Genomic DNA, 17,713 nt, shown 5'->3' on the forward strand with positions numbered 1-17,713 from the left:
AATGTTAACAACCCATTTTCCTAAGCATATGGTGAGGAAGAACATTGTTTCACTAACAGTGCAGACCTATGCACAGCTACTTAAGTCTGAAGCCCAATGAATAGGCGTAGAAAGTAATTTTGCATGGAATTGCACTGTAAATGTTTTGAAGAAACAGAAAAAGAATGTTGAATGCAGTATGACTATCTGTTTAAATTCAATGAAGGAACTGCTACATAAACCAAGCACACACAAAGGAGATCCAACATGCTTGTGTCTTTATTGAACAATACCTGCATAAATTGCATGTTCCACAAGACAAGTTAAGCAGAGGAACTCAATAATAGTGGTTGAACATTTCAAACATTTGTTGACTAGATTTAAGATATGGATTGGATGCAATTCTCTTATCCAACTAACTCTTAACCAGGAGGCCAACCCATCTGACGACCACCAAGGACATGCAGGTGTAAATGGTAGACAGACTGACCACCGTCTGGCCCTTCATTCACCACCATTCGGTATCCCTTTGTCAGGCCCAATTCAGCAGCACATTTCTTACCCACAATCATTAAATGACCAAGAAGCTGAAAAGGAAAAAAACAAAACATTCATACACATGAATATATCAGTGGGAATTGGTCTGTTGCAGAACAAAACAATAATCCAAGACTACGAATTTTATTAAAAACACTAGGAGAAAAGCTCATTTTTAAAAAATAGGCCATGGAAGGCTAGGGGGTGAGGCATGGAGGGCGAAGCAGGTGATTACCCCCCCCCCCCGGGTGCACTCCCCAGGAGGCTGGCTACTGTGCAATGGAGACCCAGAGAGGGGTGAAAAAAGTGGAGTACGGGAGAGGGGTTGTGAGTGAGCATCAGCCAGCGTCCTGGAATTTGTAAAGGTGGTGCGGCAGCTCAGGAATGTTGAGCTCGCAGTGGAGCTGGGGATGGCACAAAGGCGGGAGGGAGCGTCGGAAAATGGAGGAGGGGAGGGAGGGAGCGCACGGTCACAGGGGAGCGTTTTCTGCAGTGGTGCCTGGGAAGGCTGGCTGTTTTCCAGCCCCCCCCCCCCCCCCCGTGGCATAGCAAGGGTGGCGGAGCAACAACAGCACTTCCGATGTGCCGCTGACACATTGGGGAGGGGTGGCCAGCCAGCCCCTTCCTCAGGTCCTGCATTGTGAACCCTCCTTGTCCTGCCTGCACAGTGGGCGGTCATGGCGTGTGCAAGCCGGAGACATGCCCGGCGCTGCAGACACGGTACTCCGTGTGCGCGACGCAGAAGTGGCAGGCTCGGCTCGTGTGGCCGAGGCAGGAAGGAGAAAAGAGAGTCTTCCCCTTGTTGTCAGCATTGTGGTAATGTGCTGGGCCCCCGCGGGGCCCACACCACTGGAGGCAGTGGTTGCCCCTCGGTTGGTGCTGACAAGCAGGCTGGGGACGTCCAAGAGGAACGTGGTAGAGGCCTCGCTCCCTGGGTGGGGTGGCTTGGCAAGTGAAAAGGCTCTCGCAGGCGAAGCGGCAGCATAAAGGCCGTCCCCACAGGACAACGATCTGGGGAACCAGTGCAGGAGAACAGTGGTAGGCGGCAAAGCACCCTCCTCGGCGGGCAGGGACCTTCTGGCCGCGAGGCTGGCAGATTGGCTAGGGGTCAGCTTCTGGAGACGGGTGCTCCAGGGGCCGGCCCAAAGCAAAGCTGGGTTCATCTGGATTGGCCCTCTGTAGCGTGGCCCAGATAGTACCCAGTCAGCAGGCTGCTGACCCGGACAAGACCACCCAGATGGCTGTTTAGCAAATATATAGAGGAACTGTGATAATGATTATTTTGTGTGCAACAATCTTCAACAAAAAGCAGGAAAAGAAAGAAGTCCTTAATTCATTGATACAAATACATAACCTGCATGTGATAGCCAAAGGTAAAGAATGAGACAGAAGTTCTCAGCTCTCTCCAGACCTCATAGAAATGCTCATTAATGAGAAATGTACAAGCACAAGTGAGTAACTTGCACAGCTGATTCACCACTTCAACTAAAATTAATACTTTGCCTATGGTGGGATCTGGGCGTTTCAGATCTTATGCAGTCCTTGAGCTCTAAGACTACAGTTCTTTCAATACTTCTAGGCTCACTAATTCAACACTGAAGGTTTCTAAAGTTCCCAGAATGAAAAAGAACAATTTGTATGAAAATGGAGAAGGTAAACTTATTTTTAAACTTATATTTTAAGAGCTGATTTTCAGAGATGTTTAATTAAAGTTCTTTCAATGTTGCATACTTTTGCATGCATACTATAATATATATATTAACAGGGGTCTCAGATCCCAGTAAACATTAAAAATCAGTTTTACATGCTGGTGATTTGATTGCATTACTTTGAAAATTGGCATTTTGTGTTTTAATATCACAGGCAGAAAAATGTGTGTTCTGTTACAAAAGAGTGACCTGCCTTGCAAAGAAGTATTTTGGTATTTTTGACCTAAGCAATTAAAAAGTGGATAATCGGAAATACACAAAAACAGGACATCTTCATTTGGGTGCTATTGCCCTTTTCAGTAGACAACCCCAGAAAGACTAACTTTGTGCTTGCTGATCTGAGTTACTAGAGCACTGTTTTTCATTCAACTATGTATCTTATAAAACTAGGTTGTAATTAATTTTGAAGTAATACAAAATAATTATGTTTCTTATCTTTAATTCAAATCTGGCAGGCAATAAGAAAAATGCTACCAAGAAGGCCATAATAGCAGCCAGCTTGGTGTAGTGGATAGGAGCACCAACTTTGGCAAGCTGGGCTTGATTCCCCACTCTTCCTCCACATGCAGCCAACTGGTTGACCTTGGGCTCGCCACAGCACTGATAAAGCTGTTCTGACTGAGCAGTAATATCAGCCTCACCTACCTCACAGGGTCTCTGTTGTGGGGAAAGGGAAGGTGATTGTAAGCTGCTTTGAGACTCATTCGTGTAGAGAAAAGTGGCATATAAGAACCAACTCTTCTTCATAATGCATAAATAACTATGTCTTGATTTATTTTCATGCAGTTCTATGCAGTCTTCAGAAAGGGTTAACGTGATATGGAAATGTCAATCTCTAAGAATATATAAGCTTATATAGAATAAGAATATATAAGACGAATCTCTAAGAATATATAAGCTTAAAATCTCCCATGATTACACTGCAGTAATCTTACACTGGAACTAACTCCCTGTAAGCAAAATAGTAGTATGCCCACTGCCACCCTCATTACAGTTTAGATTGCAGCTCTGCTCGCAACACTGCAAAATGTGCAAGCCTGTTCTACTTTGTGCAGTAGCTTTTTTTAAAAAGTTAGCCTCTGTAAACTGGCTGGGCCAAGAGCGGCGGACTATAAATATAAATAATAATAATATATTCCTACAACATTAAGAACCCACTGTGTTCCAGAAAGGCTAGTGAGACAATTGCACTCAAACTGGGAATAATAGGTTTCATTTAACATCTAGCTAATGCTTATAAAAAAACAGCTCATACAAATCCTGTTTTCATACTTACAGCTTCATCAGAATCATCTACTTGAGATATCTGAACAATAGGCTTTTTTGGAATCACTAGGAAATGGGTTGGAGCTTGTGGAGAAACGTCATGGAACGCAAGGCACTGAAGGGAAGAAAAAGTCCTTGTTTTTAACAGCTGCTCTTGAAACACCAAAAATAAAATACCTATAGAAGTTTTTCAACCAATGTTTCCCAAAGATTTTAATTCAAGAACTAGACAATAAAGCCTTGTATAGTTTCCTGCAGCCCTTGAAATGAGCCTGAATTTTTCTCTGATCTAAAGTTACTTCCCCAAAGTTTGAAAACTCCAATACTATAGTGAAAATGAAAGCAAGACTGCTTGATCTAGAGAAAATATGCCTTAAAAACGGGAATGGATTAGCCTATCAACTCTTAAGTACAATACAAAACACAAATGCATGCCCTTAAAACTGGATTCAATAACAAAACAAGACTATAAATTACAGAATATAGTCCACAATTTGACATGACAGAAAAGTAGTTATATGGTTCAAGCTGAAATCCATTGCTAATAGGGCAAGCTTCAGGTCTCTACATCCCATAAGGAAATTTCAACTTTTAATAAGAACAAAGTTAGCAACATAGTTATGATGACATCCTGTTAATCTTCTAAAAATATCTCAAGCTAGAGATCAAATTTCTAGTTTCTCATACTAGGTTATTTATTCTCTGACCTAGCCAGCTTTACCTCTTCAGGCCTTGGAAGATCAGCAGGATCAACCCTGGTTAGTATTTGAATGACGAGATAACAAAGGGTTGCTCTGCAGAGGCAGACAATAGCAAACCATCTCTGTTCATCTCCTGCTTAGAAAATCCTTATGGAGTTGCCAAAAGTCAGCTGAAACTCCAATTTCTAGTTTCTCATACTAGGTTATTTATTGCTACTACAGCTGGCAGAGAGGAGTCAAAACTGCACAATTTTCTGTGATGAGACAAAAACTATTTCACCCTGTCTAGCACAACATCTCCTTCCAAGTGCAATGGGTGCATGATAAATTCATAAAGATCTAAAAGAGCATTCTCAGTCTACACTTTCAGAACAAATTATCCACTTGATTCAATCCATGTTTTTGTATTTGGCAAGATCAAAAATACAACACAGAGAAGACGCAGTACTTAAGAAAACAAATGGGCTTAAGAAACCAGTTTTCACTTGGAGAAATCAGTCATTACGAGGTGCGGAGTACCAAAAATCCAACTGAACATGGATCTATGCAGCTTTTAAAATATATTACTCACTGTGGCTTGGTTTTGTACCATAGGAATTAGTTTTAAGGCCATTTCAGATAATATTTTAATATATTCAAAAGAACACAAATCTTGAGAAAGTACCAACACATGTTGATTCTTCAAGCAGTTGTTGGACAGATAATTATCCTGGATACTTTAGGCTGATCCTGCATTGAGCAGGGAATTAGATAGCCTGTATGGCCCCTTTCAACTCTATGGTTCTATGATTTTATTGCAGAATTCGTTATTGTAACTTGCTGTGAGCCAGCTTGCTGGGAGCAGCAAGTAATAAACCAATCAAACAATCAAAGTTCAGTTTGTGATTCAGCAGGTTTTGGAATTTGCACCAGCACCTCAACTTTTACAAAACAGTTCAATATACTAGTTACAGATCAGGTGAATTTTCATATACTTCTTCATAGAAAAAATGGTTATGTGAACTCCTACAAAAAGAAAACATGAACAAACTTTTATCTTCCCTATCTAGATACCATTTGAATTTCAGCAGGTTTCAAGCATTCTCTAGAAACACTACATATTCCTTGGGAATTCAGCAGTCCTTAGTTAATCAATTATTGATCGATACAACCTATCCTTAAATCAGCATCTTACTCTTTGTATCCTACAATGCATTTGTAGAACACAGGCCATCTTCTGTACAGGCAACAGCGACATAAGTGTTGTGTGATTTCTAAACACCTCTTCCCAGGCTAAAGCCATTTTATGCAAAAAAGCAACTCAGGATTAAGTTTAATGTAAAATTGCCTCATACACCATCTTCTATGAAAAGGAAAGGTTTCCAAGGCCAGCTCCAATGGTTCGAGGTACTCCGGCTGGATACAGTACTCTTTTTAGCTTTACTGACATATCCTTCATGCCACATCTCATTAAACAAAAAATGTTTTCCGCCTACAGCTACTTCAAAAGTAAGTGAACTGAATTTTGTTTAAAAAGTGATGGTGTAGTCATTATACTATACCAGAGCTTTGAGAATCTAATTAATTACTCTTTAAGCTAATTTGTGGTCTCATGGGATTGCCACAAACCAGCTGCAACTTGGTAGCACTTTCTGCCACCATAAGAAAATACTTCTTTCCAAATGTACATGTCACTTGGTGACTTCAACATGCATGTTCAATGATCACAGATCTTGTCCCAAACCAGTCCCTGGCATTTGTACTTCAAAGGTTAGGTGAGAATGAGCTCTGCTCTAACAAAATCCAATGTGGATTTGCATGGCTCATGAAGGACAACTGGAAATCGCTGTGAAGAAAGGTACAATAAAATCAGAGTCCAGTGGCACCTTTAAGACCAACAAAGCTTTATTCAGGGCGTGAGCTTTCGAGTACAAGCACTCTTCCTCAGACTATGATCTTCTTACATGACAGGGAATATATAGCAAGAATCAATTCTGTTACATCAGTAGACTGTGTCACCACCAAATACAGCCAATGATAATCCTTTGTCAAAACAGCCAATCAATCCCCTAGAATTCAGTGTATCAGTTAACTGAAGTGTCCTATCAGACCAGTCTGCTAAACGCTGTTAAGCCTAAACATGGCATGAAAGTCCATAGAACACAGCATTTCCACACAGGTGCTTCGCTTCATGACATCAGAATGGGCTCTTAGCCACCAAGAAGCGCTTCTTTCAAACCTCTTTACTCAACTCGTGGGGCAAAGGGGGGGGGGGCGGTTTTAGCCTTGAACTGAGGAGAGCCGTCAACTCCTGCCCACCGGCCAGAACGGAACCCGCGAAAGAGAGCTGCTGCCGCCGGGCTCCGGGCTCCTGCCTCCCCCCACCCCGGCCTAGGCTGGCCTGCGGGCTCCTCCGGGCGAGGCTCTCTCCCCTGCAGCCCTCCTCACCCGGTCATCCTCGAAGATGATCTTGGCCGGGATCTCTTTGCGGATGATTTTCCCGAATATGGTATCTCCGCCCGGCCGGGCCGCCTGCGCTCTACTGATCTCGTCCGCCATCTCTGCGCCCGGCCTCCCGCCTCCCTCCCTTGCGCCTGCGCCCCGCTGGATACAAGCGGCCTACAGGGCGCGGCGGAAATGAGGCCCTTCTCCCGCCAGTCCCCCACCCCGAGGCGGTGTGGGGACTTCGTTCTTCAAGCCCGCGTGGCAGCCGGGGAAGGGTGGGCAACGGTGGGGAGGAGACCGGAGGTGCCCCGCAAGCGGGCCGACAATTCACCACCGGCGCCCTCGATCCCCTAGGATTCCCTAGGAGGGCCGGACTACTTTACTGAGCCCCACGGGGAGCCAGGGTTTCCCTTCCGAAAGCCCGAGCTTGGCGTTCGAGCGCACGTCTGTCGGGGGAGGGGAGACGGGTGTCAGAGCGCAGCGACGGAAGCTCGACATTTCTTCGCTACCACCGACGAGCCGCTCTAGTCAGAAGGAACTCAGACGGCCGGTCACTGGCCAACAGACCTGCCGCTCTGCCGTGTTCTTCGCTCACTTCCTGCCCCTTTTCCCAGCATTCCGGTCGCTCTCTAGATCTTTCTCTATGGCTAGCCTTTTTGTTTTTTTATCACAAAGGGGCGTTCGGCTATTGGGTCGCGTGGAGCTAGCGGCGCGAGCAGTGGGCGTGGCCGTGTCGCTCGTGGTGGGAGGGCCGCTGTCTCAAGGGCAGTCGCTGCCGCGATGCGGAGTCGAGAGGTGACGGTGCGCTTGCGCGGTAGAGCTTGGTATTGCAGGGAAATGTAGGAAAATCTCAAGTGTAGAGATGGCGTTCAGGACGGATATCTGGGATAAGCTTTCGGGGAGCGATGTTTCAGCCAGTTGCACTTCTGGAAGGTGGTGGAAGCGAGCAGAATTGCTTTCTCTAAGCCCCGTTGCACTCAGGGAGGGCTGGAGAATTAATGGGATTGGTGTCTTACTATGGGGTTGTGGAGTGCTGGGCCGGTTTCTTGAGGGTCTGAGTTCAAATGCTGACTCCCATTAAGGCCTTTCCAAGTAACCTTGGACTAGTTGCTCTCAGATTTTAAAGACTTGTGTGTGACATTCTCTGCTCCTTGGAGGAAGGTCAAAAGAACCATGTTAGTACATGTGAGTTCTTTTTGAAGAGGGGGATTTAAGTATAACTTGTGTGAGTAAGGGCTGTAGTGTTTGGGGGGGGGGAATGGCACCTGTGTCAGGTGGTGAGCATATTTCACGTGGTTGTTGTGGCCCTACCCTTGACTACACTGCTGTAATTATGATTGTTAACTCATTAAGCATAGATAGGACAAATGTGTGGAGTTTCTTTGTATCATAAAACAAGTTTGTGGAAGATGACCTGAAAGTGGATAAGGAAAAGTTAAAGCCAGTTTGGTGTACTGGTTAAGAGGGGCAGCCTCTAATCTGGAGAGCCAGGTTTGATTCCCTGTTCCTCCACTGACTCCCTCCCCCCCCCCCCCCCGAATCTTTAGCCAGATGCCTGGAAGCAGTGACAAAATGGATCAAGCAGAGTCGTCTGAAGCTCAATCCTGCAAATCCTGTGTTTGGGTAGGAAGGGACCATGGGAGGAAGCGCGCCTGCCCATCCTGGATGGTGTGCACCTCCTAGAGACTCACTCCGCCAGGTACCTGGGCGTGATCCTGGATGCTTCCCTTACAATGGAAGCCCAGGTCACGAAGGTAGCATGGCTGGCATTTTACCACCTCCACCAAGCCAAACTACTAGTGCCCTACCTGGAACCAGAGCACCTAGCCACAGTGATCCATGCGATGGTCACCTCCAGACTGGACTTCTGCAACTCGCTCTATGCAAGCCTACCCTTATCCTTGATCCGGAAACTACAACTGGTGCAGAATGCTGCGGCCAGGATTCTCACTAAGACATCATGGAGATCACATATCCAGCCGGTACTTCAAGAACTTGGTTGGCTCTCAGTTGAATTCCGGATTAATCTTAAGGTTTTGGTGATCACCTTTAAGGCCATACGTGGTCTGGGCCCAGTGTATCTGAGAGACCACCTCCCTGCCTATACCTCCAGAAGAGCTCTAAGCTCCGCCACCTCCAACTGGCTACAGATCCCTGGCCCTAAAGAGGCACGTCGGGCCTCAACAAGGGCCAGAGCCTTCTCGGTCCTGGCCCCCACCTGATGGAATGAGCTCCCCGAAGAGATCAGGGCCCTGCCGGAACTTCCACAATTCCGCAGGGCCTGCAAAAAGGAGCTCTTCCACCAGGCATTTGGTGGGGCCGACTGAGCCATAACACCTACAGGTGCCCCCCAGACTGAGGGAACGAACCGACTGAGGGATTGTCAAGTTATTGTTGAAGTGCCGTTCTAATTGTTCCAGTTAATATGTTGTTGTTATTGTTATATTGATTTTTGATATTGATTTTGATAATGTTCTATGTGAATGTTCAAAAATGTTTTATGTAAACTGCCCAGAACCGTAGGGAACGGCGGTATAAAAATATGAATGAATGAATGAATGAATGAATGAATGAATGAATGAATGAATGAATGAATGAATGAATGAATGAATGCAGCCAGCTGGGTGACCTTGGGCTAGTCACAGTCCTGTTAGAGTTGTTCTTACAGAGTAGTTCTGTTAGAGCTCTCAGCTCCTCCTACTTCACAGGGTGTCTGTTGTGGGCAAAGAAGGGAAGGTGAGTTTAAGCTGCTTTGAGGCTCCTTCAGGTAGATATAGATTACCTTTAATGTCACAAAATCCATACAAACACAGATAACCACAAAATAGGTGTCATGGGTACACTGAAACCCAATGTGCGGACTAGCATTTTTGCAAATCCCTTAGGTAGTGAAAAGCGGATTCTACAAACTCTGCGTCTAGATGTTATGACATTATCTGAATTCCAAGAGACTTAAGCATTTGTAGTAGTGGGAGTCCAGTGCTCTCTGAAGAAACTCCTTTGCTTCCTGTTAGCTTCACAATAACCCTGTGAAGTTGGTTAGACCAGAAGAGTGATTGGTCTGAGCTGCATGCAGAGTACTGCTACTCCTAGTCCAATATCCTAGCCAGTACATCAGGTTGATTACAACTTGTTCCACTGGAATTTAAATACATGGAATTCTGGGTTTGGACCTTAGAAATGCATGTTTTCAATTGAGATATGTACCGTATTTGCTGGCGTATAAGACGACTGGGCGTATAAGACGACCCCCCTACATTTCCACTCAAAATATAGAGTTTGTTACATTACACTACAGTACTATGGGCCACTATGGGCAGCTATGTCTATCCCAACTGAAGTGCACCCGGAGTATAGGACGACCCCACCACTTGGAGGCATGTTTTTCAGGGGGGAAAAGTAGTCTTATACGCCAGCAAATACTGTATTCCTCAGATGTTGTTTGTCAAGTCATGGTGAGTCTAAGTTTCTCAGCTTTAATAATAGGAGCAAGTTTTTGTGTGAATTTGGTCAAGATCTGTAATATTGAGATTAACAAAATGCAAGGGCAATAATGCCTTTTTTGATTCTGTACTAAATTTTTAGGTCTTGAAACTTTTCAAATCATTGCACAGGACAAGACAAAATGTTTTCAAAAATGATCCAAGAGCTCTTGAAGGTAAAGATTCTTAGGTTTTTTGCTTTTTTGCTCCTTTCCCAAAGCTTGATCAAGCCCCAATGTGTTTGTAGCCATGTGAAACTTGCCAGAATATTTCTTCCCTTCCAGCTGGAGAGGTGCTGTGTAATACTGGATGGAAAGCAAATATGTACAGGACACCTGTTGAAACATAGAAAATAAGATGGACAAATGGATAAAATCTGAATACCTAGTAGAAATATTAATAATTGATATTCTGTACATTCAAGGTATAAAGCACAGATAAATCATTACTTTTGCTAAAAAAAATGTGGTGTAAAAGTAAGGTGACCAGATTCTAAAATTGGTAAAGCGGGACACCCTTGACCCGGGGGGCGGGTTCTTGATTAAAAATTTGGTCTATATGGAGCAACAAAAATTTGCATAGAACGCAAAAATAGTATTGTAATATATATATTTTAATTTCAACATAAGTACAATTTGCCAGGTGCCCCCAGATGTCCTTCCAAAAGTGGTCACCTTATGGCTTAATTTTAAATAGTTCTCCAGTTCCAAGTGGAGTACTCTAGCTGCTGCACACCCTGGCTCCATCCTGTGAAATTATCCATAGTTCAGTTTTGGTTATATATTTTTGACAAGTTTGAAGCAGAAGTGTGTGTGTGTGTGTGTGCGTGCGTGCGTGCGTGAATATATACATACATATGGTGGAAATGCTGTTTCTCTGACATAGCTTGTCCTTTCCCCAGCACCTTGCAACTTACTGATTTCATGTGAATACTGTTTTAAACTCAATTTGTCCCTGCTGTACATAATAGCTTGTAATGTCCAGATCAACACTGGTTGTGACACCAGTTACTCTATCCTGGAGCTGCCTTGGATGTGTTTGCCTTGGCCTTTTTCATAACTACTTTTTAGTTACGTGATGCAATTTCATCACATTTCATTTAACATTAAACCTGAAAAACTGATAGCTGAGAAGACTGTTTCAGTTTTTTAAAAAGTAAATAATGTACAGGGAAACAAGCTTTATAGTGTGTTACCCCACTCCTAAACATATGTGTGTGGTTCTTCCATTTGAATTTTTCCCAGTAATCAGATAATCCAGTAATCAGATTATTCAAATAATCTACTATAAAGGTTTTCTTCCTTTTTGCAGACTTTACTGAATCTTCTAAGGGCAAAATAAAGAAACATTTTCTCTCTCTCTCTCTCCAGCTGCAAGACTTAAGATAAATGAAGAATTCAAAAATAGTAAAGATGAAACTTCTTCTGCAAAAATAGATGAGGTATTCCTCCTGTGAATTCCTTTTGACCACAAGGCACATATGTACTGTGTTTAACTATCGTAGCTCCATGTTCCCCTTTTTCTCAAGGCAGCTTTGGAGATGCTTAAAATATCAAGTATAGAACTTTGAGAACCCTTGTAAAACTTGTCCTATGAGTGAGAAACCACAGTGATCAAACTGGTTCCAAGTCAATTTTTGAAGCCTTTACAGTAGAAATGGATACTGTGCCTCTTCATCAAGAAGACCAAAGCCTTAAAAAGCTGGACTTTAGGAAACACACTTCACTGTGGTAGTAGTTTCAGGTTCTGCTGGAAGGAGGAAAAGAGTAATGTATGGTGACTGAAGAGCACCCCCTTGCTTTCTCCCAGATGTCCTTCTGTCTTTAGTAGAAGTGGTAGGCTCTGTTTGATAGTGACAGGATTGGTTTGTCTTTAGAAGCTTCCCTTGGCAGCAGCCCTGTGGATGCAAAGACCTCAAAGGGCTTCATTTGCAGCCCCTTGTTTGTTAAGCAGCACTTAAGCCTTCTGCAGTCCATTGCTGTTACTCCCAGATGAAAACTGGAAGCGACAAAGGGTATCCTTATCATTTGCCAAAAAATCTTTGGCAACCCTTCCCCACTTTTTTACCATTGAGAACCCCCTGAAACATTCTTCAGGCTTCTAGAAGCACCAGAAGGTAGGATGAGGTAACATGAGTCCTGCTAGACAGACCAATAGTCCACATAATCCAGCATCCTGTCTCACATAGACCGTTTATGCACTGGAGGTTTCATGCTCTGCTGTAGGCTGGAGTTTTCATCGTGGCAGGTTGCCCCACCTCTACCTGCACCCACACAGGGGAGCATTTGGCCCAGTGTACCTCATCTGCCCCTGATTTGTGCTCCTGCACAGGAGCTAGGGCAGTGAAGTTCCCAGTGCATAAATGGTCACAGTGATCAATAATTTCCTCTGGATGGCAAGCAACAAGACACAGAATGGGTGTGAGAAGAAGAAAAAAATATCTTCATCAACTGTCTCCCCCCCCGCATAATTTTATAAACCTTTACCGTGTCCCCCCTTAGTTGTTGCATTTCTAAACTGAAAAGTCCTAGACTCTTCAACACTTCTTCATAGGGAAGATGCTTCAACCTCCCAGTCTTCTTGGTTGCCTTCCTCTGCTGGTTTTCACCTTTGCAATGTACTTTTTGAGATATGGAGACCAAAACTAAACAGTATTCCCGTTGTGGCTGCATCATAGATATATATATAGAGCTTATACCCAGGAATGACAGCATCCCATTGATTTTCCTCATTCTTTCATTTTGGTATGTAGTTCAGACTCGCCTTACAATTTCAAATTAGTTTATTTCTTCACTACATTCATGAATTGAACAACTGTTGGAACCTAAACTTTTCTCATTTGCTATCTTCAGCTTTTCCTTGTTATCCTTCTTCTTTCTCCTCCTTTACAGCTCTGCCCTCCATCCTATCTAACTGAGGCAATCCTTAACAGTGTTGCTTGTTGGTTGCCTACCATTTCTCAAAAGAGCAGCTGAGACTCACACCCTAGTGTCATGAGATCTCAGTGGCACACTTTTCAGACATTTTTTCTGTGTTACTGTGGTGTTTAGGTTTTTCTAACTCAATTATATTTTGTGTTCGCATTTTTGAAAACCAGGGTAAGTTTTTGCCATGTTCTTCCACCTTCCCCAGGGATGTTTGACCCCCTCTGAAGGATGATTCACTAGCATCATGAAACTTGTATGAGCAAAAGCCATACAAGTTGGGCAGGACTGCATTGAAGGTGGAAGGAGACAAAAGCCATTCCTCTTTTCTCAGCAGAGCTGCTTTCTGTTCACATTCCGCTGCTCCACGAATAATTCTTTGAGAGGTCAAAGTAAAACTGCCAGGGAAATAGGAAAATGTGGAAAAATCTGCATGCGTTCTGCTAATGTGGTTGAATGCAGACCACTGTCATTACATTGTTATAGTTTTTGTGTTGAAGCTTTGGAGCACTGAATGAATGGAGCCATTTTGTCTTCTGTGGGATGGATGTTGGGTTGTCCATATTTCCTACACGATTCTGCAAAATAAACATTCAGTTCATTGTTGGATACAATTTAAGCAGTAGTTTTCTTATTCTTCTATCATTTCCATTCTTAAAGAAACTTCTTGGACTTGGTCCCTGTGAACTACAGTAGGCAGCTGCCTCTGTGGAGCTCACTTCCTCTTGACTAGCATATCCATCTGTGCAATGGTTTCAGTGAGCCCTTGTGCAAACAGAAGAGGAAGCCGGCTCTGCATCTGAGGTTGTCTAGGGTACATGCAACTTGATCATAGGATTTAAGCCTTAAATTTCCAGCAATCAAAAACTTAAAGAATTAGTGATTCTCTTGTGCTTAACACATGTGGAGGAAGTCTCTGAGAATAATCCTGTGCCATTAAATCAATGCTCTTTTTTCTGAACAGCTTTTGAAAATAGGTTCAGATGTAGAAGTTATACTCCGAACTTCAGTAATTCAGGGTGTTCATACAGATTTCAACAAACTACGTAAGTACAGAAGGCTGTAAGGTAGTACTATATGCTTGATGCACAGCATGCTACTTGTAAGATGTTAGGGATTTGTGCATATAAAACCATGCTAATCTGTATTCATAAAACCACATTCTAGATTTTTTCCATTTTGTTTTCAGTGTTCAGTATCTAGATTTTCTTCATATTTCCATTTAGGTATTGACAGTTCGGAAAGCCGATGCTATATAACCCAATTAGTTCTGATAACTTTTGAATAAGATTGGCTATAAACTGCTGATTTCAAAGTATAGAGTATATGGCATAGGAGCCAGTATAATCCTGAAACTCTGTTACATTTACACAAAAGATGCTTAAGTTTTCCTAGTTCACCTGGAAATACTATTCTTTCTAAGCTTATATGTCTATACCTTAAAAACTTATTCAGGTACTGTTTTTGTTACTATTTGAAATTACTATTGATAAGATAATATGCACTTCGTGTAATCTTTTATATGTTCACTAGCAGTAAAGTCCGGTGCTCCCAAGAATGCACCAGGAGCTAGAATTTGGAAGGTCGCCCAGAGCACTCTGGGCCATGCAGGGGCAGGCAGCCTCCCGGCCTCGCACCCATCCAGGACTGGGCTTGGAGGCATCAGCGCCACCGGCATGGCACCACCCCCACTCCTGAGGCGATAGGGAGGCAGCGTGGAAGCCTCCGAAGGCCCTGGCCCCACATGGGGCTGGGGAGGACAGCGACCCCACCTGGCAGCCTAATGGTGGCAGTGTCCCCAATGCCACCCCAGGCCTATCCTCGAGGCTGTCCTCCCTGCCCTCCCTCTCTCCCCACTGTGCCCGCCCCTCCCCCCCCGCACAGCCCCAAGGCCAGGGCTCGCTCTCCCCAACTCCCGCCTGCTAGCTGGCCACCCACACAGCCACCCAAGCCCATTGCTCACAGGCATCTGCAGGACACAGGCAGGCGGACGGGCAGATGGTAGCGAGGCATCACATTGCAGGGTCCCCCTCCCTCCCAGGCTTTCCTCCCTGGCTCCCCGCGGTGCCTCCCCCCCTCCTGCGGCGCTGAGTCTGGGACTCACTAACCCCCTTCCAGCTTCCACCTGCCAGGTGCCTCGCTGCTGCCCATGTGGAAGCTGCCCTTGTTTAGCTATCAGAATGAATGGCAGGTTTTAAAAGGCACATGCCTTTTAAAAATAACCATTTGAAGAGTTTATATTAGATGAACTGTTGCTTCTTTAGGAATCTAGTGATTAAGAAATGGAGTAATCAAGAAATTACTATGGGGCATGTGAAGTCAAATACTCTGTAAAAAAAAAAAGCAAAGAAGCTGGCTTGATTTGATCAACAGAAGAGACTAATATAAATAAAGCTGCCTTCTGCAGCATCCAACATTCATAGAATATCTGGATGTGTTTACTTTTCAGTCTGCCATAGTGGAGAAATGGCATGATTGGAAAAACCTTGCTTTTTGAGAAAGAAGTTCTAGTGCGGTGCTCTTAGCATTTCTCTTCACATTCTTCCCTTAATCGTTTCATTTCCATTTCTCTTACTTACGATGCCCATAAGTAATTGTACTTATCTCTGTACCCCAAGATTGTTTCCCATGAAGGTTTTAATGCCGGAAAGCCTTTGAAAAGCTATTATGGGTAGGGGTATGTGTACATATGTGGTAACCTCTTCCCAAGCAGTTAAGTCAGGTGTTTTGACATGACTGGGATGGCTGTGGAAGAATCAAGCACAACTATTTTCAGGCCATTTAACCTGTTAATAGCCTGTTTTAAATGACCCGGACAGCTATCCTGTGGGATCAGAAAGCTTTCTCTTTATTTTCGCAATGAAATAGTCTAGGAGTCATTAGGAGCACGTTTATAGCAGTGTGCTAGCATCTGTGCTGGCTCCTTATTGTCCCTTGGGCACCATTCAAGGTAGCCTTTTAACCAGTGAAGCTCGAAATGGCTAAACCACATACTTAAGAAACCACCCTCTCATTACTCTTATCTGTATCAAGTAATTGTGGAAAGGGCATGTAGATAAGTTGTATTAAAGGCACACCCTTCAGTGGAGTATTACAAGGGTAAGCTACACCGTGTCACAGAAATGTGCAAGCCAAAAGTGTCCAGCATGGGGGCAACTAGATTCCCGTTCAGTTGTAATGTTTCCTGAAATGCCATGTTAAGCTAAATTTTACCTCATGGTCTTGCAAGGGTAAAAACATTGAGGATAGTTGCCAGGATAGCAGTTTTTGCAGACAGGCTAGTCAGTACAACTCATCTGGTAGCCTTGAAAAGCAGAGCGCTCAGCTAGGTCCCAAGTGAGTCAGGTTGTCAGAATTACAATGGAAAGAAGGACTGCTGAGAAACTGCTCAGTCATACAAAATTCATCTAACTGGTTGTCTTCCACAAAATCTATGTAATACAGAGAAGTAAAACTCTAGAATTAGGCACAAAGATGTAAAATGAAGGTACTTGTTCACTAGTTTTAAAGATTTGTCTTCCACCTTTCTCAAATAAAAAATGGTGCCATTTTTTGCTACTACTTGCAATAGTAGTAGGCTGCTGACATTTTGCCCTTATCTCATGACATTCCAGCGATGTAAAGAGTAGTGACTTCTTTCCATTGAATAGAAAATGTTGGAAAACTAGGGGTACAGTGGTGGCTGCTTTAGGTAGTTGATTTTAGGCAGAATTAGATTTGGGTTCCCTTTATTGATAAAATAGGGGGGGAAATTAAAATCATGTAAAATCTTGTTTGTTCTTTTCTTCCAGTGCTGATACCAAGAAAAGAGCTGCTACTAGACAACATTCCTTTCCGCGACACACCAACACAAAAGTCATGAATTTGGGGGATTAAAGTTAGTTTTTCCTGTCATATGATTTCTTTTATTGCAGACAGAAAACCTGGATAGCTTGCACTTCTCAGATGTTGTTAGCTAAACAGAGCTGGTTCTGGCTAGTATTTGGATGGGAGACCTCTGTGGGATACCTGGGTCCTGACATGGAGTCAGGCGATGGGAAACACCTCTGAATGTATCTTATCTTGAAAGGTCACTATATGTCATCTGTGACTTGATGGCACTTTCCACCACCAAACAAAGATCTATTTCCTGTAACATCACTGTAAACAAAACCTTTTAAAACATTATTTTTTTGTATTTGTGGTTGGGCTAAATGCAAAAATAAAATTCAGTATTATTGATGGACTCAAACAGTACTGTGTTATTCTCTGGCTGGGTTTGTGAAAATGTCTTTTGAACTTATCAGAACATTTATGAAGCTCGTTCCATAACTTTAAACTTTTCATATAAAAAATCTTGTGCTGCAAATCTGCAGTATTGATTCCTGCCCCCCCCACACACACACATACACACACTTTTCAAGATGTAAAGCTTATATTTGGGGGGCTTAATGTTATAACTGAGCTCAAGTTATTGAGAAAAGATGGTACAAAATCAAAGCAAACAGTCAATCTTCCCAGTTTTTCTTATTGTTGGTATACATTAAAAGGTTTGAAGTTGTTTGATCAATACCAGGTTTATAAATATTGTTTTAAGCATTTATGCTTGCAGAAAAAGGAGTATTGTTTTTGTCAAAAGTAAGCAAGATGGCTCCTTTTTCTCCTCGTCATCTTTGAAGCTAAATTTAAGGAAAGAACTATATATTAAATGC

The 17,713-nt window shown here is 43.4% G+C and overlaps 2 protein-coding genes across 5 annotated transcripts; one reads left to right on the forward strand and one right to left on the reverse strand.

Annotated features, from left to right (window-relative positions):
* Positions 1-240: 240 nt before the first annotated feature.
* HINT1 (histidine triad nucleotide binding protein 1) lies at positions 241-7,028 on the reverse strand. Its single transcript, XM_077344477.1, has 3 exons — positions 6,620-7,028; positions 3,502-3,606; positions 241-566 (listed from the first exon to the last, which is right to left on the reverse strand). Exons 1-3 carry the CDS (start codon positions 6,728-6,730, stop codon positions 402-404), a joined length of 381 nt encoding a protein of 126 aa, XP_077200592.1. The 5' UTR covers positions 6,731-7,028; the 3' UTR covers positions 241-401.
* Positions 7,029-7,250: 222 nt separating this feature from the next.
* On the forward strand, positions 7,251-17,253 carry LYRM7 (LYR motif containing 7). 4 transcript variants are annotated; one of them, XM_077344473.1, is made up of 5 exons: positions 7,251-7,417; positions 10,202-10,274; positions 11,469-11,539; positions 13,987-14,068; positions 16,814-17,253. In XM_077344473.1, the coding sequence occupies exons 1-5, from the start codon at positions 7,397-7,399 to the stop codon at positions 16,882-16,884; spliced, it is 318 nt and encodes a 105-aa protein (XP_077200588.1). In that variant the 5' UTR covers positions 7,251-7,396; the 3' UTR covers positions 16,885-17,253. The 4 variants fall into 4 exon arrangements, with proteins under 4 accessions (XP_077200588.1, XP_077200590.1, XP_077200587.1 ...); XM_077344475.1 differs by having other exon boundaries at positions 7,251-7,411; XM_077344472.1 differs by lacking the exon at positions 7,251-7,417 and adding an exon at positions 7,563-8,598.
* The last annotated feature ends 460 nt before the right edge of the window (positions 17,254-17,713 follow it).

This window comes from Paroedura picta, chromosome 7, assembly GCF_049243985.1.
Source record: "Paroedura picta isolate Pp20150507F chromosome 7, Ppicta_v3.0, whole genome shotgun sequence".
NCBI classification, from domain to species: domain Eukaryota; kingdom Metazoa; phylum Chordata; class Lepidosauria; order Squamata; family Gekkonidae; genus Paroedura; species Paroedura picta.